The sequence below is a fragment of the Anopheles bellator genome, chromosome 1, assembly GCF_943735745.2.
Source record: "Anopheles bellator chromosome 1, idAnoBellAS_SP24_06.2, whole genome shotgun sequence".
Lineage (NCBI taxonomy): Eukaryota > Metazoa > Arthropoda > Insecta > Diptera > Culicidae > Anopheles > Anopheles bellator.
The window spans coordinates 31,420,364-31,443,675 of NC_071285.1; the positions used below are offsets into that span (position 1 = coordinate 31,420,364).

The 23,312-nt window shown below is 43.1% G+C and overlaps 1 protein-coding gene across 6 annotated transcripts in view; it reads left to right on the forward strand.

Moving 5' to 3' along the window:
• The window catches only part of LOC131206285 (putative ferric-chelate reductase 1 homolog), a 35,536-nt gene that overhangs the window by 9,827 nt on the left and 2,397 nt on the right, over positions 1–23,312 (forward strand). For 3 of the 6 annotated variants that reach the window (XM_058198787.1, XM_058198784.1, XM_058198785.1), the window contains 2 exons: positions 22,271–23,033; positions 23,106–23,254. In XM_058198787.1, the coding sequence (XP_058054770.1) occupies positions 22,286–23,033; positions 23,106–23,254 (897 nt within the window). In that variant the 5' untranslated portion in view covers positions 22,271–22,285. Of the gene's footprint in view, positions 1–16,313; positions 16,424–22,267; positions 23,034–23,105; positions 23,255–23,312 lie in introns of those variants that run through there. The other 3 variants (XM_058198789.1, XM_058198788.1, XM_058198786.1) reach the window with 3 other exon arrangements.

The window sequence follows — 23,312 nt, forward strand, 5'->3', positions numbered from 1 at the left end:
ACTTAATTTCCCACTATACATATTAAAAATTTTAAAAAGCTATCTTAACAATAGAAAATATCAAGTACTTGTCAACAATACGCTCTCTGCATCCTTTAGTGCTCCAGCTGGTGTCCCTCAAGGAAGTATCCTTGGTCCTTCCCTCTATAATATATTCACGTCCGACATTCCAAAAACAAGAACGTGTGAAGTGGCAATTTATGCTGACGATACAGCCCTTATATCAACAAGCAAGGTAACCAAAACAGCGATTAAGAACCTACAAAAAATCGTTAACTCCTATAAAAGTTATTACAATAACTGGAAGATAAAAATCAATACATCGAAAGTTCAGGCTATATTTTTCCCATATAAATTCAGCAAACGAGTTGTTCCCCTACCTGGACAAAATATCATTATAGATAATCAAAATATATCATGGTCTCCTCACCTCAGGTACCTGGGGCTTCTACTGGACAATAAACTTAACTACCGTCCACACTTAGAAATGTTACATAAAAAACTAGACATACTCATCAAAATGCTATACCCATTAATAAACAGAAAATCAAAACTAAACTTCCCAAATAAACTCCTTATATATAAAACAATTTTCCTCCCTCTTTTAACCTATGCCTCTTCTCTGTGGTCGCATTGCTCCAAAACTAACTTCCAATCAATACAAATCAGACTGAATAAAATTCTCAAAATGATCCTCAATTTACACTGGAGAACACCAACAAATCTCGTCCTAAGCCTCGCTGGCACGCATAGACTATCGTTAGAAATTAACAAACTAAAAGAAGGCCTAATCAATAGATGCAATAATTCTATCCACCCAACAATAAAAGACCTAATTATCTGAGGTTTTTAAAGTTAACTAGTTGTAAGATGTATGTAGTTATTAGTTATTAGTTATAAGTATGATATAATGACTCAATGCCACATGGCATAACATGTAATCTAAATAGATTTTAATCGAAATATTTTCATTTCAATCATTTTGATACTTTAAAATTATTAAATAGCTGCAATCCCATTGTGGAATATCTCTGTACTCTTATGTAATCAAACATCTCTGTATAATAAAGATCCAATTTTGAGAATTAAAAAAAAAAAAAAAATGTAACAACCGTTTCGTCGGCCACCCCGGCCACGTGGTACCGTCCGTCGGTCCGCCAGAATGACCCAATTCGCGACACGGCACGCAAAGAGAGGGGCTTCCAGTTTTGCTGACCGAAATCGAAAGCACGATCTGCGTGTGATCAGCAGTGACGGTGGATGGAGAAATTCCAAACCCAACATTGTTTGCCTTGCCGCATGTCGCGGTTGGTTGGGCTTTAATGAACCCCTGGCAAGGGGTCTGAAATTACAGACTCGGTGTATTATTTTTTTACGAAAAAAAAATATCCGGACAATTTTTTGACAAACATTTGATTTACTAGGTTGTTCATTAAGTTTTGACGTTCGATACCATTGGGAGCTGCTACAAGACTAATTTTTTTTGTTATTCTGATACACTCTTCAAATGAACGTATTTAAAGTTTCATTTCAATCGGTCACTTAATTTTTTTTTCTACAAGTCATTTAGTATCGACGTGTCAAAGAATTTTTTGCAGTGCAAAAAAATCAAGTATCATGCAGTGATTTAATTTTTAGTTTTGGAAGGTTTACAAGCAAAGGACAATTATGAACGAATGTTGAGAGTGTATAAGGACTCTTCATCTTTAATTAGGGGGTTACAAGGGGCGTTTCTGAGTTTCGACGCGGTTGTACTAGCCTTCAAGACGATCCATGTCAAAAAAGTCAGAAAACATACACAACACCTGAAATAGTAAAAAAACTACAGGATGTCGTATTGGAAAATCGTTGAATCACTTGAAGAGATTTACTATAAGGCCTAGCCATCTCATTGAGCAGTATAACCAATATTTTGACTGAATTTTGGGTTCCTGAAAGCTGTTTGCAAAATGGGTACCGCATTCCCTAAACAACGCATTCGAATACATCTTTCTTGACAACATTTAAAGCGTTTTCGATAGGATAAAGTGGATTTTGTGCATCGACTCATCAGTATGGATGAGACATGGGTCTATCACCATGATCCTGAATCGAAATGAGAGGCTAATCGCCCTGAAATCGCCCAAATAGGTGTTTGCATCCCCTTTGAAAAAAAAAACGCATTTGAAGAACAAAAACATCTCCGTTCATCAAGGCATTGCACCGTGTCACAAAGGAAATTTTGAAAATGGCAAAAATCCATGAATTAAAGTTCAAATTGGAGTATTCACCATATTTGCAGCGTTTTTCATCACACGATGACGTCATAAAAGCTGTAAAAAATACTTTGACGCGTCGATACTAAATGACTTGTGAAAAAAATTAAGTGTTTGATTGAAATGAAACTTCACATACGTTCATTTGAAGAGTGTACCAATATAACAAACAAAATTAGGCTTGTAGCAGTGCCCAATGGTATCGAACGACAAAACTTAATGAACACAACCGGGTAGTTTTAACAATTTCTTTAAATAGATGCCGCCTTGAAGCCAAATAATAAATTGAAACTTAATAATACCCTTCCATAACGTTGAAGACGTTGTGACTAATGGATGAATTTTAAACCCTAAGGCAACGTTAACGCATTTCTGGTGTTTCGCGTGGGCACTTCCAAAACAAGCGTCAGGAGTCGGTCCTTCTGGGGAAAACCCTGCGGAACCCCACACCGCAGCACTCGAAATGGTTCCGCAATAAATTGATTTCGTGACTCTTGTTTGCGCCGGGATTTTTGGAGTATGATTTCATTGAACCACTCTTTTACGACTGCCGACCGCACCGTGCCGGAGAAGATAACGATGGCTTCGGTCTTGAAATTGTGCCTTCCTGATGACAACAGCGGACCAAACGGCACTGGACCGGCAGGTGGAGCCATTGTTTTATGAGTTTATGACCATTTAAAACAACGGCGACTTCTAGCGCTAGGAAATCGGCATTCACAAAACTTGATTGGCTGGTTGGTTGTATCGTTGGAGCGGCGTCCTCCGGTTATCGAATATCATTAACCAAGCAAAGGGCCACAAGTAGACATGTTGAAAGAACGAACATTCTGTCAATATTTTCACCCACTTCCGAGGGTGAACACTTCCCACTTCCCACACTCGTGTGTATCAGGTTGAATCAAAGGGCAAGTAGCGCGGCCCCTTTAAACTAATTATTGTACACTTCTGAATGCGCCTTTTGTTGACACTGCTAAATGGATTCGCATCGCGTTCAAGGCTATTTCTATAAATGCGAAAGGGGGAAAACGTGGTCCGCCTCCGACCGCCGGTGGCGCAATTTTTAAGCATAAGCAGTGTTTAAACTTGGCGAGGGCGTAGCATCTTCATTTGCATTCTCCCCGGGCACACCATTAACATAACCCGGCAGCCAGCTAGCCAGCCTGCCTGCCTGAGCTGCAGCGCCAGAATCACAATATGGAGAATCCTGGGGGGCGCAACATGAAAGCTACACAGCTGATTCCGCCCTGCATGCAATCTGCGCTTTGGTATCTGATTTTGACTCGTGTGGATTGCATGCCGCGAGGATTAGGGGGTGTCTTGTCGGCTTCCAGAACACGCCCGCAGGACGTGAGCCACCGGCTCGAAGGTGTCTCGGCGGGCAAAAGCAAATCAGGCTTTGTGGATGCCCCCGATAGCGCTCCAGGGGAGAGCAATGGTTTGATGCCAGGACACCCGTTGTGACTGGCCGCTGATCGAATCACCGTCACTCCGAGGCACACACCTGCGATTATGAAACGAGGTGGCCGCGCGATGCCTATGATTTGTGGCTCTATCTCGCGATGCGACGAACCAGGTGGCGAGCGAAGGAAGGAAGAAGACGGGAACAGCTCTCTCGGTACCAACTCCTGAAGGTGACGTTTGGTTAGCAGTGAATAAATAGAGAGTCGACGGAATAGTTCGTTTGAAGATGGCGTGGTTGGAGTACGACGTTGCCATGCCAACATTCCGTACCTTTGCGCGCTGCACGAGATGATGTCGTAGATGATCGTGGCGATGATGATGATGATGTTGTTGAAGATGTTTATGCTACGCTTCGTCCGTGTGTGTGGCCACTCTAGCGTCGCGCTCTTAGGGCAGAATTTCAGCAATAGCGGGGAACAGTACGTGGCTAAATCAATCGTTGCCTGATGGTCACTACCCCAGCCGACAGGGCCTCACGGCGACGGGCTGTCTGGGAATTGGGTCTCGCGTCGGAAGGTTCATTGCGTAATGTTTAGCCCGAGGAGGAGGTCATCCGAGTGGGTTAGTGTTCGTATCTGCTAGCGAGAGGGCCCGAGAAGTTGAGGCTATCTTCGGATCTACTCGCAGGAAAAAAGCGTAGGAATTCATGTTCATGTATTTCGACGTTGTTTTGAAATGTCTTAGTAACTTCAAGAACAAAAACTGTTCATAGCTTCAAAACCAACGCAGCAGGGCTCGTGCGCGAGCTGCATTTTAAGCAGTACTTTCTTCAGCCAAATCATTGTTTGCTTCATCAGGAATGGCCGACGAGCCGCGGGCGGTGGGGCCGTAGGTTGACGATGGCAGCATTACTAATTTACACCACCGACTGCAGGTGCATACACGTAGCGTTAGGAGGTCACAGCGCGCGGCACGCGCTCCGCTATGTCTGAAACGTCCGAAATGGTGCATTTGGCGGATCGGTGTCAATCCGCAGTGGATCGTATGCATGCGCCAACTTTCCCTGCGAATTGACACGCAGACGACGGGTCGGTGCCGCATGGCCGTTTCGAAACCGTGTTACCGAATCGGGAAAGAAGAGCATATTCGTTGAGAAATTCAACGAGCTAAAACGAGATGAATAATAATCACGACAACCCACACGAACCTAGGATTGGCCTCTAATGCCTGGAAAGCATAAAGACTTTTTTGTGCAAAATCATACAATGTGCTCCAAACATTGCAATAATATTAGACGAGGGGGAAAAGTATTTTCTTTTTCATAGAATACCATCTTCACGCGTCCTGCCGAACGATCGGATGTCAATGATCACAAAAAATCCCGAGTTATCCATAAATCGTTTGTTTCATTAGTAACTTTCTCCGCAGCTTTCGTGGGATGTCTTTTTTCGTTTCATGTTTTTGTAAATGTTTCTAGCGAAAGTGTGAGACAGGGTGACAATTGAAAACTCGTTATCCAATCCACATCCAACTCTCATGAAAACATGCTGCTACAGGGTGAGCAAATTAGCGTACACTTTTTCATTTGACTATAAATAAAATATTTGGCTGAATATTTTTCGATGCTTGAGCTTTTATTTTAAAGGGTGATTCTTAACATTTACGTATAAAATACTATTTTGGTAGCAGAAAATTGGGAAATATGGGAAATTTTTTTTCCAAAGTAGTAGGTCGTCAACTCATTCGTCAAAAGCACATTTCATTGAAGCTCATTTACCCCTTGATGGCTATGTTAATAAGCAGTATTGCGGTTCGGAAAACCCACTCATCGTGCAAGAGAAGCCAATGCACCCAAAGCGAATGACTGTTTGGTGCGGACTTTGGCCGATTTGTTTTTCGGCGAAATTGAAGTTGAGAACTTGGACGGCATTTGGTTTCAACAGAACGCCACAATCGATATTTATGTTATGCGAACATACCAGCAACATATTGACAACCTCAAGGCACAAATTCAAGTTGCTATTGCCGAAATAGAACAAGATACAATCGAAAATGTACTCAAAAATGGATCGACCAAATGAGCTACTGCCAAACCAATTATGATGAACATCTGACCAAAATTGTTTTACATGAAAACAATTTAAGAATCAACGTTTCAAATAAATGTTTAAGCATCGATAAATATTCATAAAATGCAACCAAATGAGAAAGTGCACGCTAATTTGCTCACCCTGTACAAGGGATGGATCGTAATGGACATTTCGTCAGCAGCAGCTCCATCATTAACCTATTATTTACCCTATCCCTTGCTAGACTCGCTTGGCTGGAGTAAAATTAAACACGCTTCACCGTAAATGGTTCGCAACTGATAAACAATCAGATGTGCGTTCCCCAAAATCATCGGAAGCTCCCGCGTTCTCACCCCGAGCGAAAGTCACGAGCCAATTGAGTCATAAATAGTCCAGATAGTGTGCCGGACGGTGGGCGAAATTGCGCTAATTAAACAATAAAATTATTTTCAGCCATTTAAATTTATGATCTGCTGTTTTTATTTGGAGCATCATCACCCATGCTCGAAATTAGCTACTTCAAACAGGAAGCAGCTTTGGCAAAGACTTTGGGTTCGGGAGTGTGCAGAAGTGAAAGTTGTGACATAAACTTTGAGATTAACGTTTTACGATCGAACGGTTGTGCGTTTTTGGCTCTATTTTCGGCACTCGGAGTTAGCCTTTTAGAAGCGCTGAGTATCGTCCTGCTCAAGCAGATTGCTGTTTTGCACCGTGTCGCTTCATTTTGTAGTGCAGTTCTCAACAGTTTTGAAGTGTACAACATGCTGCTATAAAAACGGGTTTTAAATATATATTTTCAACAAATGATAAGCTTCAGCCGTTCGAGCACGTTCAGCTGTGTCTCAACTACTACAGGGTACGGTTACAATCCTTTCAAACAGGTACACTATAATGACCATTATTTTTGTTATAGCCAGTGCCAGTGAAGGTGTAATTTTAAATCTTTGACTCGTTCCTGGCACCTTAAAAAAATGAGCAGTAAAACCTACATAAGCAGTTGGCATATGCGGTAACCACCGTGGCAAATGATGGTCGTTACTTTGGGCAATCATTTTATTTGCATTTCTGTTTTTACTGCCTCTCCGCTGTTAGATTGAGCATTAATCCTAAGATCTTGAGTACTGTGAGTAAAAAAACCAACTCAAATTAGATGTAGGTATTGTGTTGCATGATTTGTGTCATTTCATGGCGCTGCACAAGCAAAAAAGGAAAAAGGGTGGAAAGTGGACACAATCTCACCGCGCACTGTGCATTGTTGTTGTTGTTGTGCACCAATACTGTCACATACAATCAATCTACCGAAAACAGTGGAACAGTGTTCGTTCCAGCCCCGTGGCAAAAACAGTGACAGTGAAAATAAGTTTGGTAATTTTTGTTGCGTAATATTCATTTCTGTCGAATGTCGGAATGTGTACGAAATCGTTCAACTGGATCGAAGAAAACTCCCCGAGGGTTTGTGCAGAAATAACAATAGACGAAAAGGGAAGTGTTTTTTTAATCGAATTGCGAGCCGCATCGGGATTTATACAATCGAAAAACGTACAATTGGCACACGACTGGCTCACTATTGCGTGACGCAAGGAAGTATTCAATTTGTTGCACATTTCCAGATCCAATTTCGTTGGTTAAATTGGACGCAGCGCAACCGGCAGCAATTGTGTTTCGACGCAGGAGATGTGGCTATGTTTTGGATTGGAGCATGGTAAGAGTAAATGAACTAAATTTGTAAATGTGCAAGAACGAATCATTAACAGATAGCGACAGTACTTAATATTGATTGGGATTCGATTGCTCTCGGTATCAGAAGAAAGCTATTTCGCAATCCTGTGTGATCTTAGTTAGAAGGCACAGCTTTAATATTTTTCTTATCAGACTTCCATTTTTGTTAATAGTAATCATTTCAAAGTGTTGTGATTTACTCACTTCGCATGCTATGAACAGTAAATGCATAAAGCAATCTAATTGAATTTACTTTCCACATATGTAATGAACGTTTATTTTGTGACAATCTAACAAACCGGTTTTTTCAAAATGAACTCATTAAATTTTATAATCTTAGATAATCGATTCCGTTTCAAATTGATTTAATTTTCATTCGTCACATTTTAAATCGAAATAAATAAAGAGTGTGTAAATACTACCCCTTCGTGTGTAAAAAATCAAAAATCCAATGAATAGTTTGTTGCACAAAAACGCGTCGTTTGACAATAATCCTTTATCTACCCATAAGTGAGTGTTGAATGTTTGATGTGGAAATATTTTTCCAAGCAATGTGCTTGTGTGCCGAGCACATACCACTGGCACACTCAGTGTCAATAGAAAGGACCGGCACGGCCCATAATTTGTGGCGCACCTTTTCGCGAACGCACACCTGTACCAGTTCCTCTGGCAGCTTCGGAACCAATGACCACATGGTTTCCGTTTGGCCGCTGGCTCCGTTTGCGTGCTTTCAAATCAGCTGAAAAATATTGACAGGAAACTTCCATAAATAAAACGTTACTTTAACATTCATTGGTGGTTTATCATCACCGGCTCTGGGCCGGCTTTTGAAGCGTGACAGCCGAAAAATGAAAGTACCTCCTTTTTTCGTCTGCAATTGGGTGGCGCCTTCGCAACTCCAAACACGAACTGTCTGATGGGAAGATGTGCAAAAGCAGAATTTATCGTGCGTTTTTTTGCGAATGGCAAGTTTATGGGTTTGTGTGTACCTTATTCATGTTCCGTTATGGTGCCGGCATATCGTGCCACCGGTTTGTGTCCGTATGTGTTGTCTGCTATGCTGTATGCAACAGTTATCGGCTTATGTAAAGTATGTATGGCCAAGTAAAAACACTTGAGAAAATTGTCGGCACAAACTTTAACACGTAAATCGACGATGCTTCAATTACATGAAGAGTACGTGGGTATTAAGATACCGTTAAATATATAAATATACGATCATGCTTTAAATGTCTAGAATAAATTAGAACTTTTACATTTTCGATCATTGCATTATCGCAAGAACTGGCAACCAAGTCGTAAATAAGATTGGGTCTTTACGCTAGCAAAAATAAATTCATTTGAATCAATGTGGAGAAAGGAAATTAAAATCAGTTATGAAAAAAAAAAAAAAATTTCTGCACACAAAACAGTAGTATTTCACAAAAAGCCGAATTCAGCAAAGTAGCAATAGTCATGTTAGTAAAGTTTCAATATAAGCCCATTACAAATTACTTTTAACTTGAAGATGGGCAAACTCAGCTCGGCCAACTGGCTAATTGCTAACCATCGCTTTCCGGCCCTACAAGATGCACGTTATCAGTCGAAAGTAGTACCGTACGTGGACTTGAGACTGCACCTTTATTAGTTTTGGTCTTTCGCGGGTTGTGAGCAGGATGTCTTTCTTCTCAACACATCTTACCCGGTCTAGACAAACCCGAGTATCAACCGTTAGCTTACGGACATTCGAAGGGGCTCCGCTAACTCGTTTTGACGTTGACCTCGGCCTTGAAATATGTCGCTTTGGTTTCGAACAACGACATCCAGTGTTGTAAATCCATGTCCGAGATGCGAAAAATCTGACCATATAAAATCGAATTTTATTTCTCAATGCTCGTCGTAGCGCAAGTTCATGGTCTTTTTCCGCGACCCATTCTATTTTCATTCATTGGCATTTGAAGGCCTCGCGGCGGAAGTCGAACGTGGGTATATGAGAGTGAATGTTCGGGCGCCGTTTTGTGACCCACTCACTACTCCTAATTCGCAATCGTGCAGGAAGAAGGCTGTTTCAGTGTCGGAGTCGGTAGTAGGTAACGCTACCTGTCACTTCCTGACGAAGGATTATGACTTTGAGCTTTGAGAAGGTGTAAAAAAAGGCGAACGTGGAAAGCAATCTCACGACAGGGGTTCAGCAGTGAAGTTCATTGCCGTATTTTGTGGAAGTTGGTGTATGGCAGCATATGTGCAGGGCTTTTTGTGTGACCGCTGGTTTGCTTTTTCCGTTGAGCAATTCTGCTGGTCGAACTAGGCTGATAGAACTTCAACTGAGTATAGAGCCTGAGGGTTCAAGGTTACTTGGCGTGGCTTGGAGGGTTCAAGGTTATACTTAGAATTCTAGACATAGACTCTAAACATATATCTTGCTATGTAGATCTTAAACATTCAGATAAAAATCTTAATATAAGAACACGCTACGATGTTCCAGTTTTCTGGCGAAGGTTCTTGCTGAACCGCGATCGATCTTCTCGCTAATGGAGAAGTTGGCGAATGAAATAGTTGTTATACTGGAACTGGTCCATCCGTCACGTGTCCTCGGGATCTTCTGAAGGTGCTTTCAAATCATCCTTCATCACTCATCCCGGTGCCGTATGAAACGTTTCCTCCGTTCCTATGCAGGCCGCGGACACTCCACGGCACTGTCGCACGTGCTGCTAATGCGGGTTTGGTGGTATTCGCCGGCACGGCTGCCGAACGAACGGTACAGGAATGTTGTGCAGTCATCGTCGTTTAATGTGCCGAAGATTACGCGCGCCGCTACCAGTGCAAACAATAAACAGTCACCCAAATTGAAATTTACACTCGAAATTGCTTTTCCCGGTTTCGAGCGAATCCCGGTGACTGTCGCTCCGTGAGCAGCGAGGTCCACGCGCACTCCACGGTTTCGCGAAACGTTCGTTCGCGCTGACGAAAGTCGGTCAGGATATGATTCGTCAGAATTATCGACTCCGAGGGCGACGCTCGGAGCATCGGCCGGTGGGAGTGTCACGAGAGGGGGTTCATCTAGCAAAAGCAGCCATTTTCGGTCAGGGAGCATCACATAAAATCGGACGGAAAGATGGAATGCTTTTAAAAGCTTCGCTCCTGGAGTGGGTCGGATTATGTGGGATGTGGGACAACGTGGGGTAGATACAAGCCCTCCGAAGCCATTGGTCGCTTCCGGCGTGAAGCAGCGCTCCAGGAACTATTTCGAGTTCAGTTCCAAAATTAGTTCGTGGGAAATGGCAATGGCAATGACGGTGCTGCACGCGACATTACGCCCAAATGAGGGCCTCGTCGCAGAAGAGTCATTAAAATTTTAGTGTGCTTCAGTGACCCGAAGCCGATGGTGTTGAAGATGCAGTTTCTATAACTCATCAACTACCTTTAACAGTGTGGTCGGCACAAAATATCCATACGAACCACCTTCAAAGAAACAGAGAAATTATTTTACTTTATTCGAGTTTTCGAGTAGTTGAAATTTAAAACATATTTTGCATGTGGGACACGTTGTTGAACTTTGTTTTCTAACTTCTGCGTTTTGTCGTCACTCAACTGGGTTTGTTTAATTTATGAATGAGCCAATTTCCATTTTATTTCTTCGATTATTACATTTTCACTCTAATGCTCTGCCGTCGATCGCATCGATTGTTGACCACACCGTATGGCGGGTGAAAGCAATGTGCAGTAAATTTGGACCCTTTGCCTCAAAATATCGGATTCGGTACGATGTGCTGCCGCTGAAGTAGCGTCCTTTTCCAGGCCGGTTCCATCCGGACGTCGAGATGTCTCGTCGCCGCAGCCCCGAGCAGGCTTTCGAGCGGGTTGAAGTGAGTTGGCAATTTCTGCACCAAGCACCAGCAACCTGCGCACGTACTCGACGTTTCACTGAGCGAGTGCCGCCGACCGGTATCTTCAACTAAACTCAACACCGGTGCCTCGCCCGTAGTACCGGGTGCACTTAAGAGACGAAATACAGTCATTAACTTCCAAACATAGCCTCTCCAGCCGGTCGACCGCACACCGTTCAGAGTGTGGTGTGCTGAGTGAAAATTTGCATTTTATCAAACTGAATTATGTTGGATGTGTTTCGGCCAACCAGAAGCGCTCTTTAAACCGTAGATTGCACCCGATCCGACTTCAGTTAACTTTTTATTGCCGAACGTCCGTTGGAAAATGGTTCCACCAGAGGCCTAAGGGTGGCTAAAATAATTACTTTCTTCCCGCGACAAGCGACACTCCTTCCCGTGTGGCAGGATTATTGCGGGGCGTTTAATTACTTAATTTTTCGAGTCTACGCCGTTCGAGGGCAATGGTGCAAAGGTGGATCCTATCGTCCGGGCAGATCGGATCACGTTCCGAAAACAAAACGTTGTATGAAAGGCATTCGAAACTGCCACTCGCATCCACCTCATCCACCACCAGCTTGGGTGGCGAGAGAAACGAAATTTTTTTCATGCCAAACCAACACTTTGGTGATCTGAACCGCGCACGGTTAATGGCATCTTCAGCACCGTAAATCTTAACGTAACTGGTGGCAATCCGAAACCTTTTTTGAGTGGAGTGTCATTTGGCGTTGTACCACGGGCCGCGTCCCATCGTTTTCGACAACCCGAACTTAACACCCTCCGGGATGTCCACCTTGCTGGTAACCTTCATCCGTTCCCAGGAGCCACCAGACTCTATGGCGCCTATGAAGTGGCGAGGTCCAACAATCGCCAGTGGCTTATGCGCGCCGTTTCGCCACGCCACACTGTGTTCGGTGGGCCTAACAGGTCAATCGCTGACGGATGATTGCTTCACCGAGCCGCGATTTATCTTGGCCCGACAAGCAAGACGTCAAAGAGCGCGGGCACCATTTTACTGATCTGGCGCATTACCGTGGGAAATCGTGCTCATTAATTGCGGACGGCGGGACCTCGGTGATGCGGGAGAGAGTGATGGAACAATAATGGTGCACTCAAACTGTTGCCCCGTTCATCCACGCCTCTCGAGCGGGGTAAGGTGAGTCAATTCCGTTTTGGGCTCTGAATGCCGAAAGTGAGGACAGTACACACCGTCCCGGTGTCTTCCACGATTATATCTTTTGCTTCTGGATCGCCCTTAGCTGCCTCTTCTCTTCTTCGAAGAACGGACTCGGGAGCCTTAGAGACTTTTGTGGTCAGCAGTCGCGGGAGTGGTGTCGTATTCATTTGGTAAGTGTGATGTGCGACTGCGACCATGAAGAAGTATGATATGTAATGCCAATGAAATTAATGATTTTATGATTATTTTTCATTAGAAATTAAATTTTCTCTCAATCTGGGAGGTATTTTTTTCGAACAGTTATTAAAATCATTTTTCGGTACTATGCAGACTTTATACACTCAGTCAACTATCTATAGGCGCACCCACGTTTTTACCGTATCTTCCAAACCGTCTTTTCGATTCTACTTCTGGTTTTAGGACTTTTTTAAGTAGGAAAAATTATGAATAAACCCATTTAGTTGGATTGAGTTTGTTTGATTTTTAGCTTTTTTCGATCAAATACGATATAGGCACTGTCAAGTTAATATAGGCGCACCTAATAAAATGATCAATACGTGTGTTTTTTTTCAAGTCTCTGTATTTATTGTGAGGTTTAATAGTCAGTTGGCTTTCCTGATCGCTGAATGACTTTCTGTTTGTCATACTGTTAACCAGGTTTTTCAAAATTATTAAGTTCCTTTGTTCCCAAGCTTCCAAAATGGATCCTTTAAGCTCATTAACAGAGCTGTATTGCTTCCTATCCGCATAAATTTGTCTAACTCATATTCCCCAGACATTTTCAACTGGATTTAGATCCGGAATTCGCGCTGGCCACCCAAGCAAATCGATTTTATGGGTAGCAAACCATGTTCTAGTTGTCGAACTGGTGTGAATGCTAGCATTATCTTGCTGAAAAACCAATTTTTTTCGGCGGTGAGCAGCTTTAAACGGGATCAGACAGTCTTCTAGAAGCTAGATATAATCGTTGGAGTTCATTTTACAAGATGTAAAAGCCAGCTTGAGCTTGCCCACAGAGCAAAACCCAAGCCACACCATAAGAGATCCTCCTCCAAAGTTACGGGTGGAGAAGTACTGCGGATCTTTGCGTAAATCGCGCCAATAGCCTGTTAAAACGTCCGGCCCATCCAAATTCAACTTTTTTTCATCAGAAAAGATCACCTACAATAAAAAAACCAAATAAGGAATTGATTTTTTTGATACAAAATATGCTCTTCAAAAAGCAGAAGAAAACACAAAGATACCATGTCCCACCGACGTGCCATGTTCAGTTTCGCAAATTCTACACGTTTCTGTTGGTGTAGTTGGCTTAGATTTGGTGCCTTGGACATTTTTGCTCGAGTTATATTCGGGCTTTTTAGCAAAACCTGGCGAATAGCTTCCCTGCTCACTGGCAGATCCAGTGTAGATTTGATTTTTGATAGCGATATTGTCGAATTTGACGCCAATTTAACAATGTTCCGCTTGGTTCTTATCGACATCTTGGATTTTCTCGGAGTATGATTCGCAGTTCCATAACGTTTAGAATCCTTTAAGTAATTACGGATCACATTATCGGATCTCTTCATTCTTCGAGCCATTTCTCGAATAGCTACACCCTCCTGCATATATGCCTCTGTCAATCCCTTTTCTGTTTCACTTAAAACACTTCCTTTTGGCATATTTAAGAATTTCACTTGGAAAACTCGTCACGAACACTACTCGGAAGCAAAATTCAAAGTGCGTGTATACAAAATTGACAGTCACGAAATTGACATATACTAATTTTGACAAATGCTGCACACACACTATCACAAGCAAGCACTGTTACTTGTTTTTTTACCAAAAAAATCACACTAAAATTGTCATTATTCAAAAAATACGTTGCAAACATGGCGAAGTGCGTAAAACTTGGGTGCGCCTATAGATAGTTGACTGAGTGTAGTGTACGGGATTTGCTTTTTCTCTTTCCTCTAGCAACGCAACCGAACAGTTTAGGAGTTGGTCACTAAAAATTCTTTTCGCAACGTAACATTATGCAACATAATTATTTTCTCAATAATTATTATTTATTATTTTTTATGTGATTATGTGTTCAATTAGGTTATTGATTTAATTTATTGACCTAACGATTCACCAGTTATGAGGTTAATCGATGCCATTATTTGCATAGTGCGTGCTATAGATATTTTTATTTGTTAGCAAACCGCACCAACCGAGATTTGAAATAAATATATGCACAAAAGAACTCGCCAAGCGTCCAGCACAACCGCAAACCCTACGGCATCGCACTCGTTGGTTTATGTGGTGTCATAGGTCGATGTCGACGTAATTTGTATCCCTAGTTGATGGGGTGAGCCACATACACTGGTTAGGATCGAGGCATACAATTGCCATTCTGAGGGCAACATCATTCCAATCCTATTTGAACAGTGTTGTACACCCAGGGAAAGAGAATTCAGATGATTGTGGCGATGTTTTTGCCCATGTTTTCAAATCTTTCTTGCCCCAAACGTCACATATGGCAAGGTTAGAAGCTCCACGAAAAAATACCAAATTTTACCACAGATGCAATAGATGGGCACGGTAAAAAATCTAACGCCTAAACATTGGTATGATGCGCTAAAGGAGTGCAAAAATAGAATGAAAACCACGTATCATGTAGGTTCCTTGCCGGCCATGAGGTCGTTCTCGCTCACTTCACGACCTCAAGTTCATTCTCACAACATGGAGTCATGGAGTAAATGACACCTGTGAAGGTAATCCAGTTGTGCGGTCAACGCAAGTGCCGCGCTTGCATCGTTAATGGCACCAGGATTTTATGCCATGTCTTGTCCCCCCCATTGCCGTCTGGGTGCTACGAAGAGTAGATAGCCAGGGCACGAATATGTTGCAGCGGGGTCGTTCGGTGAAATGTTTCACTACACAGTGCGAATCACTAATGATGCCCGGATGAAGAGGATGATTTTACTCCAGTACCACTACAGATTGTGAGCTTCAATCGCGCGCCCGTTGGCAAAGGGTGACTTTGATACGTTGTATTGCTTCGCTTCATAACTTCGCGCCTTCCATGCCATGATCGTCGATCTGTGGAAATCGGACTCTAGGGAACCCGCGAACAGCGGGAAGTGAGCAACCTTCAACTGTTCTGTTCCGGGGATGCTCATGAATTGCAAGTTTCGGAATACTCGCTCTTTTGCTTTCCCGTTTCTCCTAAAGGCACACAATGTGGGCCTCATCATGAGTCACGGCGATGTTTCAACGCTTCGTCATACGTTAATGCATCTGCACACGGGATGCCGGCTGGAAAATCCACACAAAGTGAGTCATAACCCGTACGCCTGGTTCTATGTTCGATTCTTCCATTAGTGAAGTGAGCTGGAAATAATAGAATCGCAGGATATTTTCACCAGTCAATAGATGCGTTTCGCACGCTGCTACGTTAAGTGTTTTCTTAATAAGTTCAGTTTATTCTGGCCATTGGCCATTGTTTACCTGTAATATTGGGATAATTTGCTTCCTGAAAGAACGAATACGAAAGATTCGATCTTGGACTTTAACCTGTTTCATGAATGTTTCTTTTAGTGTTTCTGTTCATGAAACAATCCTTGATGATGTGATTTTCAATCAAATCTGCTTCACTCCGTCACACCGTTTAAGTGACGTAATTAATTTTCGCACTATTAATTGCACTATCAATTTTCGTTTTCTGCTAGATTAATTACATTAATAATGACCACGTTTATCAATCATTCACGACTCAATCGATGGGTTTCAGGGGTGCGGTGCTCGATTTGGGGAGCGTTTTATGTTTTTACCTCTTTGTTGATTTTTCATTCCAGACAACAAACAACTGACAATCGGTGCTGAACACTACGCAAAAGATTATAATTCGAAAACGTGAAACATAAATTCATCAACCGTGTTTTCAGCAATATCGTATCCTTGATCAAAGAGGTAGTTATTTGTCAAGACAAATGAAACAAATATCAATAACATTCTTGGCCGTTCTTATAGATGTTAGAATTGCTGTGCTATGCTTTTTAATTAAAAATGTGGACTGTTGTCCGACAGACGCTTTTAGACTTTCATTGATATATGATCCCTGGGAGAGGCGATCCTTCAAAAGAATATCGAGTTCTGTCACACTTTTGGACAGATATTTCGAGGTTTAAAGTTTAAAGATTAATATACCGAAAAGTGTATTAAAAAGCACTGATTTTTACACCACATCATGAGGAGCACATTCCTAAGATGGCGAGAGCAACACACGAACATGGCCCACCATTAGGCACGCACCAGGGCACCAGTATTGAGGACAAGTTGAACTCACTTTGAAACGCCGCTAGGTTCGCTATTAAGCTAGTGACTAATTATTTTGCTTCACGGTGACCGTTCGACGATATTCGCTGCTGCTACCCCGTCGCCGCCATAATCGTCACCGTCGTCTCTACTGAAGGGAACGTACGCCGAGTGTTGAAGATCGAGGTCTACGATTGTGCGGGTATCTTAGGTTGAAGACGCGAAACACCGGACGCCGTCAGTCGTAGTCGAGAGCCGCTCGAAGGAAGTGCGTTTTAGGCTTGCGGCTATACCGATTAGTGGCTCCGTTGTGCTTCGTGTACAGTTTTAGACCCCCACACCGTTCAGCCTGTGCGTTTGGGGACGGTACGTCGTCAAGCGATTAACAGAACAGGTAGAGAACCTTGAATGACAGTTCTAAGGTACATGGGCGCAGTGTGGCTGCTTCATTGACACGGCAAGATCGTCATCTGGGAACCGGTTCAGTGTCTATTCGAATTTGCATCTTCTAGTAATGGTGGTAACGACTTGACTTTACCGAAAGCTTGTTCGGGTGATCATTATCACTTTGTATCTGATTAATAGTGTTCTGTCGAAAAGCAACGCCAACGCTTAGACAAGTTACGCTCGGGCTGCGGGTGACAAATTGGAGAACTAGCCGACTCCGTAGTGATCCTAAACATCGAACGAGACTGCAAGGAACTAAGTAGAAGGCCGACGAATTAATGTTGCTCATTCAACGGTGAATTTGATCGCTTCCAAAGTGACAACAACGTTTGCAAATAATATATATTGTGTTTTCGGTTGTTTCATGATTGCCGAGATGGCTACTTTAATACCGCAACGTGAAGAAAGCGGAACTGTACTGGAGAACGTCGTGGGGATAACGACGAACGGACGGAATCGAAAAGAATAGTGCATAACCCCTTCGAACCGGCTGGACTTCTTGTGTGCTGACGTAAGACGTAAAACTTAAGCTTCCTTCTAACGATAACGGTACCCAGCTGGTGCTTCGTAATATGTTGAAGCTTCTAATTAATATTCGTGAGTCGGACTGGACGCGTCCAACATTTCGGCAGTCGAAAACGGCACCATGTGTTTGCGGCATTCCAACGCGAATCGACGATTTTGAAACTGTAATCAGTTTCAGGCATTCGCTTAACACTTGAGCGTTTTGGTGGTCGAGAGCAGAAACTGTTTTGTTCGAGTGTGTTTTTTGATTTGCAGAGGTACACAATATTTAAAGAATGCTTGCACCTTACCACCTTTTCGAGTCGAGGGCAGCTTGAAACGGACAGTTATGATAAAATCCTGAACGGTAAATTCGAGTATCCAAATTTCAAATAATCATTCCGAATGATAATACTATCTATACCCTAAACCTTAACTGCCTAAATCAGTTCAAAATTCATCGGTTGATTTTGCTATCCAAAAGCGGAGGCCATTTTTTGCGTTGAATAGCGCTCTGTTAATTTGTCATTAGTTCATAAAAACCGTCAATTCGATAGCACACTTTTTGCGGTGCGGTGTGAAATGTCGTGTGAAAAGGAATCAATCCACGAAACGGATTACTATTTTCAATTATAGTCGCGCGGCATCAAGCCACATCCGGGCGCCAAGTGGAACCGATTTGCGTCCGCTGTTTGAACCGTTTGCTTCAGGTGGTGATCGCATTAACCTCGGGTCAACTTCCGGAAGTGCACTTCAATTGTGGGCATTCTCTTGGTCTCTTGGTCAGCGTGTCCTTACCCGTACCTGACCAAACCGGAAAATGTTTCCATAAATATTTGACATGTTCATCGATCCGTTCCACTACTCCCCGACACGCAGTGTCTTTCCAGCAGCAGGTGCCACCGAAGCATTCGATTTTAACGGTCAAGCTAATGGAAAAATTAATTTGGTGGCCTCGCCTCGAAGTCGCCCAATTTAACACAACTTAGACATGTTCCCCAATGTGCGGCAATGTCGAGCAGAGAGCCAGCGTAACCGTTGCGATAACGGTAAAGCGGTTCCACTGGCTGCCTTCTGGCAGAACCCTTTTGGTGGCGAAAAAACAATTAAGACAAACGCACTGTTGCGATACTACGTTGAAAAAAGTGTACGACGAAAACTAAAACCAAACCTTGGCGTTACTCAAATACTTCAGCGCGCCAATGGAAAATCAACAACGACGATAACGGTGCTCCAAGTTTGTTCGTTAATTTGCTCATGCCATTTTGGATAGCTTACCCACGGTTAACGGATAGCTTAACACAAAAAAGGAAGAAAGTAAACTCTTTTCTGCAATCTCTTACAGCACCAATATTTGGCTTATCGTGGCAAAGTGCGGACGATCGATGGTCATTTATACTGTTACGATATCACTTAAATGTGAGAGAATGGGTTTCAATATTTTTTAATAGGTTCTGATTGAGATTAGCGGCGATGCCCCATAACAAGTATATTCGCACTTGTATGGTTCGTGAATTGAAAACATTAACGGCTGAGAGAAAAGATACTATTTTTAAACTAGTTTAAAAGTAGTGCTTAATATGAATTGAGGGCAGTTGACCCATATCATGTTTATTGATTTATGCTCATTGCAGTTAATCAGCAAAAACCGTAAAACATGGGAAAAATAGGGCACGCACACGAGTGGTGCACAAACAATAGACAACCCAAATTTTACTGTCAATTACCGTTCCTTGGGGTTGATGCGAGAATCTGAAAGCCTGTCAACCCATTAAGAGCCATATCACTGATCACATAAACGTCGGACCGTTCCGGCACTGGAAGTGAATAATTAGTAGAGGTATTGTTAGAAAAATCAACCCCCTTTCAAAAATGACACTACAGCTACTCGTCGAAATGTGCCACATGCTGAGACCACATAGAGGTGAACGACATGAGTTATCGTAGAATGTGAGTTAATGTATGGCAGCCGTTTTCGGCAGAAAGTTTCGCGTTCTTCTTCCGCCGGGTGGTTTCATAGCATTGTAATCATAATCGACCGAAGCGTTCCGGTTAGTGGGTTTTATTAGCGTCGTCGGAAAAAGCAGAACAAACAGCACACTTTTGCAATTTATGCGAACACCCTTGCATGACCGCAGATGTTGGCAGGTTCCTCGTTCCGGCCAAATCAGTGTCTACTGCGAACGTGAATAAATCTAGACATCGTTGGAGGATGAATACAATCTTACGCTTGACGTACCTTAATCCAATTATGTTCCCAATTTATGTTCTACTCGAGACTAGAGATTTGTCTACCCGGGGATAACTTAGCCGAAAGGGGCAAAGCTTTCCCGCAGTTTCACGCTGCAGTGGGTCAGTGTGTTCTGCTGTTCGTTCGTTCCAAATGATCTTGAATATCGTAGCACGATTGGAATATCGGACACGATTGAGGCGTGACGATAGCCCGATTCGGCGAAGAAACAAATAGAATCAATGTTTTTGTACCATTCCTTTTTCTTGCCAGAGAACTATCGCAAGGTTTTATTTATTGTTATGCCTCTCAAGAGTTAATTGTGCAAACAAGATAAACTTACCAATAACAATATTATAGTACCATAGTTTAATAATGCGATTATGTTCTAAAAGAAGAGAAGGAATTCATGAATGAAACATTGGGATTATCAATCAAGCGTGACTTACAGCGTCTAATGTTGAGCAAAAACAAAAGGTCAACGAACGTTGTTCAATTGCACGAGATTATAGCTATCAGGAGCCGTGGCCACACATGTGCAAGCCGTCGCATGCACGTGTCGATAATTGCATGGCTGAGTACGTTTCCGCGTAAAACGAACTTTCAGCTACGACTAGGCTAGCGTAGGTCAGTGTTTCTTTGGTCGGATTTTCTACACGTTACGGACGTGATGGGTTTTTAAACCTCCCATGCGATGGCAACCACACCACCTAGGGGTTGTTTTATGTCTATGCTTGATCGATCCTTTACAGGTTTTACAGGTTCACAGATCCCTGACGCAGCGCATGAACTCCAGACCCAGACCTCCAGTTTTTTTTTAGGATACCTTTCACATAAACATAAACGAACCGTAAAAAGTGAAGTAATGTAGGTGAAACATCAATTAGTTTGAAGGCCGGATCGATACACAATCGGGGTTTCCCGAATGTGAAATTCAACACTGGTGCCACGTCTTAATCCCATAACCTCCCTGAGTGGAGAAAGAAAAATGTGTCGGCATAAAACAAGCTGACCCCCAGAGGAAAGATTTATTCCTCAATCTTTGCCCTCAATTACCACTTCCTGTGAACCACGAATGCACGATGTTTGAGACGATGCGCACACTGGTTCCCGAGGTATTCTATCCCGTTCGGTCCTATCCGCCTTCGTTTGTTATACATTTTTTACTAAATTGAGAAGGTCAACTCAGGTGTTACTGCGCAGCCGATAAGGAAAGGAAAATCGAACGTTATTCTCGCATTTTGACACGAAAAAAATTCAAAAGTCTCGGAAGTCTCCTTAGCAATAACTAAGTTCCTGGCCGGTCATTAAATTAACCTCGAGAAATCCCACGTGCGCTATAGTGTTCGATGGGTAAAAAAGTTGCTCGGAGAATAATAAGAGTGTTTCCCTAAAGGACACCATTAACGGAGAAAAAGTGTAAAGGAGTAGAAAAAACTCGGCAAGGATCCAAAGCAGCAAACTAGACTGATACGGAAGCACTAAATACCGGCAGCAAGAGAGCAAAAGAGAAAATCAGAAGAATCGTTTCTTCGCCCTATATTGAAAAATGTTCCTTGAAGAGCGCAGGAAAAGCTCATTTCGTGAGTGTTGATTGTTTTGCTTAGCTGCACAGACTGCCCTTTTTGCCCCACAGTTTTGGTTTGATTTATGGGATCAATTTGATGGGCCTGCTAAGATATGTAGGTTTTCGTTGTTCTTTTGGTGGCACTGTTTGCTTACTTCCTTCTTGCTCACTCGATATTTCCGGCCGACACTCAGTATGGCGCGTTCTTGCTCGTACGGTGAGTTGAGAGGTCAAGAATTTTCCTCCTTTCCTTACGCCCGCCCTTTGCACGAGTAGCGAATTGAGTGTGTTTGGCCAAATGCCGTGTTTTTCGCCTCTGCTTGGGCTTTGCGCAGAGAAAGCTATAAGAATTACTTACGAATTAAGCTTTGATAAATGTGTCAATAATGATTAGATTTATTGGTTTCGTTTACTCTAAGAGCTAGTGTTTTGAGCCTGTCGTTTTGTTTCGTTCTCCACGAACGTTAGCTAAAGCCATGTTAGAAGCCAAAAAACTCCATCAGACTGGTTTTATTACCAACTCAATTTTTGTTTCATATACAATCATTTAATCAATGTGTTATACAATTCACGATTTTTTCTATTACAATTTTTTTGAATCTGTCCCAAAATTAACAACATTTTTTTGACGAAAATAATTAAATAATAGCATTACCTAGAACCTAGGTTTTTACTCTATCTACCGATTTATGTTGTTGAATATGTTTATTGACTGTCAGTTTTGCGCATTCTCTTATCTGTTTCGCCTCAGCAGGATAACGGTCCCGCCATGATTCCACTGCTCTGCTTGGCGCTTGTGCTGAGCACCCTGCATCCGTCCACTGCCCTGCCAAATGGTGCTCCAACGTCCGTGTGTCATAATATGCTGCCGTTTCACGGCGGTGGCATTCCTCCTCTTACGACGAAAACTCCGTTTCTAATCACGCCACAATCGTCGGTAATCGGCAGCGGACAATTGCTGAAAATCGACATCGAATCCTTCCCGGCGAACATTGTGTTCAAGGGGTACATGATACAGGCGCGAGCGGCCGATCCTCCGCATAATATTGTCGGACGCTTCGAAAACTCGGATGCCGCTGCCATCAAGCTCATCGATTGCGAAGCGGCGCACGATACGGCCACACATACATCGACTAGCCCGAAGCAGGAGCTAACACTAGAGTGGACCGCTCCGGACAATTTTGTTGGAGATGTGATCTTCAACGCAACGATCGCGCAGGATTACGACAAATTTTGGGTCGGTCTCCCCTCGGAGAGAGTGCGCGTGGTGGCCAGTTCCTTATCGGCAACACCAGGACAGACCACTAGGCAGCCAACCACAACCACCACGGTGCCACCGTATCGTCCGGCACAAACATCCGCTCCGATGGCTATCGATTCCGTCTACGAGGGTTGCGGGGAGTCCAAGGTGTGTTTCGGATTCCCGGAAGGTTGCGTCGAGAGCTACAACTGTCGGGCGGTCACGACGGTCTCTGTTCTTGGCAGCAGCTATGTTTTTGAAATGAAGGCAGGATACAGTATGTAACGAGTAGCTAACGGCTTACCGGATGTGCGTTGTTAAAAAATGTTTTCTCCTTTTCTTTCTCCAGATAGTCCAGCCTACGTCGCTGTCGGGCTGTCCGATGACGCCAAGATGGGAGACGATTCGGTCATCGAGTGCGTCCCTGAGCAGGGCGTAGTAAACGCGTACGCTTCTTGGACCGCAACTGGCCCTTACAGCGCCACGCGTACGGGAGTGGTAGGTCTGTCAGTAGCATGCACTACGTTCCCTCTATACAGTCCATCTTCCATGCCAT